This window comes from Serinus canaria, chromosome 8 (genome assembly GCF_022539315.1).
Source record: "Serinus canaria isolate serCan28SL12 chromosome 8, serCan2020, whole genome shotgun sequence".
NCBI classification, from domain to species: domain Eukaryota; kingdom Metazoa; phylum Chordata; class Aves; order Passeriformes; family Fringillidae; genus Serinus; species Serinus canaria.
The window spans coordinates 26,925,755-26,933,823 of NC_066322.1; the positions used below are offsets into that span (position 1 = coordinate 26,925,755).

The 8,069-nt window shown below is 39.1% G+C and overlaps 1 protein-coding gene across 4 annotated transcripts in view; it reads left to right on the forward strand.

Annotated features, from left to right (window-relative positions):
- Positions 1-8,069, forward strand: part of RALGPS2 (Ral GEF with PH domain and SH3 binding motif 2) — a 115,012-nt gene that overhangs the window by 46,948 nt on the left and 59,995 nt on the right. For all 4 annotated transcript variants that reach the window (XM_009088408.4, XM_050977233.1, XM_018911984.3 and 1 more), the window contains exons 7-8: positions 2,280-2,372; positions 6,302-6,428. In XM_009088408.4, coding sequence (XP_009086656.1) covers positions 2,280-2,372; positions 6,302-6,428 — 220 coding nt within the window. The remainder of the gene's footprint in view (positions 1-2,279; positions 2,373-6,301; positions 6,429-8,069) is intronic.

Consider the following 8,069-nt stretch of genomic DNA (forward strand, 5'->3'; position numbering starts at 1 on the left):
GGGGGAGGTCCAGCTCTGTGTGGCCATAGTGCAGAACAGATGTGGGAGCCAGATGTGGGCTCAGTCTGGTTCATACTGGGATGGGACTGGGCAGTGCTGGGTTTTGCAGGCTCAGCTTTGGGCACAGCACCCTGAGCATGCCTGACCTCACCAGTGCACTGCAGGCTGCAGTGTCTGATGGACTGCTGCTGGCTTGGAGGCAGTTATGTCCTCTTAAAATCAGATAATTGAGCTTTGCTTACCTGTCAGCTGTAAAAATCACAGTTACAAAAAGCAAGCTGCTCTGTATGGGGTGTTTTTATATCAGTTCATTTATTTCTGTGCTTGTTACCTTGGCTTTGCTTGCCTATGGCTGCTGACGTGAAGTTACTGCAGTGGGGGCTGTTGGAAGGAGTCTCTGTTATCCAGAGCTATTATCAAAGCAGCTTGATGCCAGGGGTCACACTAATTACCTTTAGAGGAGCTGTAAATCCACTCCACAGTGAATTCCTTGTGCTGGCAACCTATTGTATATCGTAAATGGTATCTCACCTACACTGCTTAATGCATGAAGTAATTAGACCTGACAGTTCCCCTGAAGCTCCCAGGCTGTCCTGGGTGGTGATGACTCCTGTTTCACTGCTGGCAGCACCTGGGAAAGCCCTTCTTTTCATCTCTGATCATCTCCACTGTCCTTTGGGACAGTGAGCTTTATTACCTTGCTTGGGATGTGTATGTGAGGAAGAAGGGTTCTTGTGTAAGTGGAGGGACAAACTTCAGCAGGACTGTGGTGAATGACAAACATCCAACCCCTTCCACCTCACCCCACCAAATACTGATTGCCCTTTACACTGGTTACTGAACAATCCTCCCAAAAGAGGATGAGGAGAGGGAAGCACTTCACAAGGTGTGGGCCACAAACTTCCACTGTCAGCAGGACATGCTGGAATCATGGGGGTCTGAGCACCCAGAGTTGAAATGCTACTGGGGTGCCATTAAAAGTGGCATTTCTGACTAATACTTGTGAGGACTTTGTTCCATAAAAGGCTGTAAGTTTCCTGGCAGTGTGTTAAGTGGAGAGAGAATCATTTGCCCGTTCCAAAACTGTTAGCCAGAAAACCATCCTTGGGTTTTGGCTTTCATCCCTCCAAACAGAGGCTCTCCTTTGATGTTCAGCATTTAGTCAGTATTCCATTGGTATCGATTTTTTGTCCTTTTGCCTCATGAAAGGCTTCCTAAGCAAGAAGTAAGCTGAGTTTCAAGTAGGAAAAAGGGATTTCCACCGTTTTTTGAATAGGAAGGGTTCCTTATTTTTTCTTGCTGGAATCCTAACCTACCTTGGTGAATATTCCAAATGGATTAAACAAGATTTGCAATACTGTGATTGATTATCATTTCTCCTTAACAAAGTCTCTCTGTTAGGGTCCTCAGTTTGGGGTCACTGCACCAAAATTGAGTGTAGGTTGGAACTCTGGGAGCTCACAGCTATCAGAACAGTTGATGTTGCAGGAGAGCTTCAGGAAGAACATTTTCCTCCAGACTGTTTTTAAGCTTTCATGACAGTAGTACCTGTAGTTACTTGGCCAAGGCAGTGGATAGTTTTGGAGACAGAGGGAAAGGAAAAAGAAAAGGCAAGGAAATTCCAAATGTGTGAGAAAATGCACTTAAACACAATGTTTTGTACAGAGTTTTTAAGGGAATTCTTTTACCCTAACAGTTTTGCTGTTCAATTTTATTTGGGTTGTTGCTTTCCCCACTAGTCATACCCCAGAAATGGCCTTTCAGTGAGAGGAGTGCTCTAGGGATGTGGCTTTTGAAATTTACCTCCTTGATTTCATCCTGCTAAGATATTTTTTGGGTGCTTTGATGTAGCCTTGGTCATTGCATAAACTCTAGGTACTGACATGATTACATCATTCACCACTGGGTTGTCCTTTCTGGTGTGTTGTTTTAAAATACTGTTGAATGCTATGAAAGGAATTTGTTAGGTTTGAATGTCAGAAAATATCTGGCACTTCTAATGTATTCCCCAAGATGTTAGTCTGTATAGATGTTTTTAAGGGTTCTCTATGGGCTATGAAACAGCTAGTTAGTCTAATCCAAAACCATAGAGATGCAGTAATGAAAAATTAGGAGGTGCCATAAAAGTGGTCTGTGTGCACAGCAGTTCACTGTAGCACTTCATTTTAGACCATGTGAGATTTCTCCATCTTTATATTGTTATTTCTTCTGTATTCACTATTAACAGCACTTGGAATGTTGTTTATTGTTGTTTTTTTTCTCTTTTTTTTTGTCCTCAGAAGCTGTATGAGCTGAATAACCTCCATGCCCTCATGGCAGTGGTGTCAGGCCTCCAGAGTGCTCCCATCTTCAGGCTGACCAAGACGTGGGCGGTAAGTGAGGAGCAGCAGGACAGGGGAGAGGGGTTCACTTGTTCTCAGGTAAATACAACATCCTGAAGCTTCTTTTCAAGGATGCAGCAGTTACTACAGAGAGCTTTAACTTTGTTCTGCTGTGTACATAATGCTTCTAGTTCCTCTGAAATCTATGGTTTCCTCTTAAATTTTTTTTTCCGTTCTGCTGTAGAAATATTTTCCTCTCAAAAATAGTTCCCTGCAGATTCTGCTAAATGCAGAGGCTTCTCATTTGGCCAGAAGCTATTTTGTATTTAGTTGCTGGAAAATTCTGAATGCCAAAGTGGGTCATACTTTAATCATTTAGGAGTTTATACTGTTGGAATTATTTTTTTCTTTTTTGCTATGGAGAGCAGATGTTCAGAAACTCTTGATTCAGTTTCCATAAAGAGATTTGTTGTTTCTCTGACTGATAACTAGCTCTAGCACTTTTCATTATCATTTCTTACTTAGAACTCCATTACACAGTGTATTTGTAATTCTGCCTTTGTACAGTTGTGAGAGGACAGTATTCTTTGGCATCATTTTTATTTGTCATCTGGTTTTTGACTGGCATTAATATTGTTTATCATTGTATCCTTGATATGAAGAATATTAGGAATTACTTTTGCTCATTGATGCTTTAGCGCTTAGAAAACAGTCTTTATTCAGCCATATATTGTGTAGTTTTTCAGCTGTTTCAGATAAATGTGACATTCAGTGTGACAGAAAAAATGAAGTGATTGAGATCCTCCTGTGCACAGAATACATATCACTAAAAAAAGCTGAAAGCTTTCCCTGAACACACATCAGTGCATCCTTGGATGTTGCAAAAAGTTTATTTGTCTGATAACTGCATGAAAATGTCATTCAGTTGGTAAATATTCCCAAAATTTAATATAATTCACTTCTGCCAAGATACTCCTCTAAAATTCTGGTCACATTTTGCAAATGCACAATTAAGTCAGACATTGCTTCCAAATACCAAAAATCTCTCTGAGGAAATTTTAGTGAAATTAACACTTCAAAATTATCTTGAGGGGAACTTCTGGGTTTCAGTTTTTATATTTGGAATTGTTGCCTCAACAGTTTTATGTAACTATGAGGCTGAGTCGATTTTTAAATCTCTTTTTGTGCACAGCTCAAATTAAATGTAACTTTTACCATATATTAATAACAACCACATTAATTACTACCATGGTAATGCCATTCAGAACTGGGAGTCCCCAGTCTCTTTTGATGCTTGGTTATGCACTAGTATGCACATACAAGGTTTATTTGTGTGCTCTTGACACATGTATCAGTCATTAAAGCTCATCCCTCTTCCAACCTCTGAAATTCCAGGTAACTTCTCCCACATTTCTGCAGGTGTTTGATTCCTCACACAATCCCAAGTGGGTCTGTGCTCTTCATCATCATACAAGAGCCTTTGTAAATGCAAGCTGCAGGATAGCTCCCAGCAATGTGCACTGCAAACTGATTTAGTTGTCCTTCTCTTGAAGTTCAGCTTGTAAATTCCCAAAGATAATTCTAAGCCTTTGGCTTTCTGTATTGAAAGCAAGGAAAGGCACACCAAGCCTTTATTTGAATCACAAAAGCAGTTGGATAAGTTGCACAGGAGCCCTCCAAAACCTTCAACAAGGAAGAATTTCTTTTCCATTTCTGGGATGGTTTGTAGCAACCTTCAATCAACTCGATTTACAAAGTCAGGAAAATAGCTGCTAGTATATTCATTCCCTAAAAAAAAAAAAAAAAAAAAATCCACCTTAAATGGTTGGAATCTAGAGTTTAAAGGAGCCATTAAATACTTGCTTGGTAATCTAATGTCCCTAAAAAAGATGAAATTCATGTCTTCTGACGGTATGTCTGCATTTGTCTGAAATTTGTCTCGCTCATTGCTTGCACACACTGAACTCTGGAGAATAGTAAGTGCTACTTTTAATGTGTTATTTGCCCCATTCAAAACTTGAGAAGAATTGTGAGCCTTGCCAAGAAAGTTCACAGAATAGAATATTCAGCTTCCCTCCATTTAATGCAAAGGAATTCTAGATGACCAGTGAGGGTTTGGGCAATAAAGCAAATAATCATTAAATATGTGAAGTGGGGTGAGCCAGCATCCTGAGACCTCATCTCTTCTTGCTGGCATTTCAAAAAGGTTGTATTCAGTGCTGGCACACTACAGCTAGAAAGCCAAGAGCAATTTAGAAGGCTCCAAATCCTTCCCTGCTGCTATAAACTCTCAGCCTCAGCTTTTATTGTCTCTGCATATGTACAGCTCTTTACTGTTCTTTTCATCCCAGAGACAGAAGAAGAAACATTATTTAAAAAAGAAGGAGCTGCAAAACTGAAGGACTAAAAAATGGGTCCTTACTTGGCCCTCACAGAAACAGTTACAATGTTCTTGGCTTCTCTGGACTTTTCTCCTTGAGTGCAGGAGGTGGAGGCATGGCATGGATTGGCCTAGGAGCACCATGGAAGTCATGCAGGATCAGCTTGTTATGAGATGATCCAAAGAACTTGAAAAGATACATCAGACTTGAGTGTGCAAATCAGCATGGTTTGAGGAGAAAACAGTTCATTTCGAGTTTGAAAATTGTTATATGTTAGTCTTGTCTCACCTTTCAGTCTGCAAAACTACAAAAACCTTTCAGGCATTAAATGATGGCAGAATGTTTTAGGATATTAGAAGCAAGGTAATCCAGGCTGATAAAACTGGGACCAGCTTTAAGATGAACTTCACAAGTAAAATGTCACATTTGGGTGGTTGGAGTCATGTCAGTCTTCCTTCTCCTGGAAGAGTCTCCAGTTCTCATTTGAGTATTGGAACCAAACCTAAATTAAAGATGCAAACTAATTGCTGGAATGTCAATGATGAGTATGTCTGGGGAGACAATTCACTTTCAACTAGTGGCTTTCTTCTGAGATCCAGTGTTCAGTTTGTCTGCCCTCATAAAGAGTTGAATATAGGTAATGGAAGTAAAAATAAATTATTTCAACAGTGAATTTATAGAAGGGAGACTTCACTTCTGTCAGGCTCACCTAGGTTGATCTGTAACTGAAGTGAAAAGGGAATAGGTGTAGAAATTCAGTGGTCTGGCCCTTGTCATTGCATTGTAGGGGAAAAATTGTGACTGGGACTTGGAACACTGAATCTCCTGCCAAAATTTTTGGTGGGAACATCTTACACCCTTTGTTAAATTCTGACTCTGAGTTCAAGTGAAAACTTTGAGGCAGTTTTGCAGCAGCAGTTCAGCAAGATGTTTGGAAAATATCTTGACTTACTTTCCTCAGCTTACAAAGAGAGCCTGGTTGCTGGTAATTCTGTCAAAGGAAGAGATTGGAGGCAGGAGGAATGGATAATGAAGGAGAGCCATGACTTTTAAGTTTTCTGTTCTGTGATATTAAGACCCAGTAAAATTGCCAGTTGGCAGACAAATACAACTCCTTGAGCTTTCTGTAAAAAAACCATAGATAAAATCCTTACTCAAATGCAAGATACAGCCCATACTAGCCACTGTGAAGAGAATTGACTCCACCCCATTCCAAGCCAGCACACTTATGGATAATCAGAGTGAAAGTGTTACTGGTATGAATACTGCTGAAGTGGACTGCCCACAAAGTTTGAGGTGTGTTAGCTACATTTGTTTTTTGGTAACTTACATTGTTTCAGAAGGACACCAGCATTTTTACCTGCTTAATTTTTAGAAGTATTTTTAAATTTAACACCCAGAATTGTTGCTTTTTTGTAAACTTTCAAAGTGCTCCTCTTTAAGGAGTAAATGATGCAATTTTGAAGCAGTTGAGTTTAAAAAAAAAAACCAAAACAGAAAAACACAGCTCACCAATTATAGCAACAACAGTGGGGAAGAGGAAATCATAATGATCAGACTTTAACTCATCTGGTTTTGCCTTCTTTATCCTTTGCCCAGTTACTGAGTCGGAAGGATAAAGCCACCTTTGACAAGCTGGAATATGTTATGAGTAAAGAAGATAATTACAAAAGGCTCAGAGACTATATCAGCAGCTTGAAGATGACTCCTTGTATTCCCTACTTAGGTAAGTAGCCTTTTTCTCCAGGAATTACACAAGCTAACCACCATCTTTTAAGCTTTCAGGAAACTCTGAGTACTTCAGTGGAGAATCTGCAACCCAAGGTGGTTCTGAATACTCTGTATGTGGCAGGACAGAACCTCAAAAAGAAAATACCTCTTAAAGCTCACAAACACTGCAGGTTTTACATCCAGTATCAGTTTTCTAGGAAACTGTTTTGCCACGTGTTGTACAATGGCTTCTGGAGAAGTACTTCCTTTGTTATGCCTGCTAGCCCTCCTAAATCCTAAACACTTGACTGTTCTAGTAGTGATGGCCTTTAATTTATGAGAAGCTATAAATCACAAGCCTCTGAGAGAGGTAAATATAGATCTTAGAGTTTGGAACATGGTAAAATATGGAGATATTGCTGCATTTAATATGCACCAATGTGACAAGAGTAACTAGGCTGTTATAACTGACTCAGCCTTCTGGAATAATTATTAGTAAATCATAATTCTATGTATCTGAAAACTAGATAAATGCATTTAATATGTGTTGGTTTTGTTGTCAAGCTTATTTAGTGCTACTTAAACTAAACAGGTATTAAAATGATAAGTGTGCTGTTTTTAATGTAGCTTTTGTTTCATGAGATGTTGGTAATCACACAAAATTAAGGCCCTGTGTATCCAATTCTTTGTATTTTTGCAGATAATAAGTTGCTCTTATACCTGAATTCAAGATGAGCTGTTGTGGTCATTAAGGCCCATTAAACTTCAATTTCTGTTCCTGAATTTTGGTATTTCCTTTACTCTGCTGGGCTGTTAACTTTTCCAGGATTAATTGGTTGAATTTTACATGCTTGCTACAGAGACAGAAAAAAATATTTCACTGTGGTGGGACCAGATTTTAATGCCCTGTAGTGTTTGTGCCAAACACTAAGGCATAAAAAGGAAGCTGAGCATTATATAATGTGATGAGCCATGGAGCTTTCCCATCTTGTGTACATGGACAATATAGACACTTGATATATAGTTCTGAAATGCTTCTTATGCTGATGCTTTTTACCTGTATGCCATGTTTTTTGAAACATGAAGCCAGCATCAAATTGTTTTCTTGCTGGTTGTAAAAATCCCAAGCCAAATATTGGGAAACAGTTTTTAAGTTTTATTCAGTTATAGATGTTTTCCCCAATAAGTTGCAGCTTCTTGTCTAACTTTTGCATTAGAACAGCCTTTGGGCTTGACTTGATAGTTTGAAGTGAAATATATAATTCTTTTCTATTTAGAAAGAAATGCTCTTTACTGTGTGACCTGCTGTAGTTAAAGCATGTGTTGTGACCTGGTTTCATGTGATACCAGTTCTTATTGGTGACATAAGGAATGTCCTCAAGCCTTTTTTAATTCTCCATAGGAATAGCGAATTCCCACCGGTGCACTCCCTCTAAAATTAATTTTGTGCTGTTTAAAAAAGTGGGAAAAAGAAAACCATTGCCTTGAACACACAGTCATGCTAAATCTGGGTCCACTTTGGAGGATTGACAGCTGAGTCAAAGTTTTCTCATTTGATAAAAGCTTTAATCTCTGCTAAGACCTGAGTAGATTTGTTATTTCTTCCATTTTCTTCCCAAGGCATTTTTACTAATAAAAGAGTCATTTGGAACAGAAG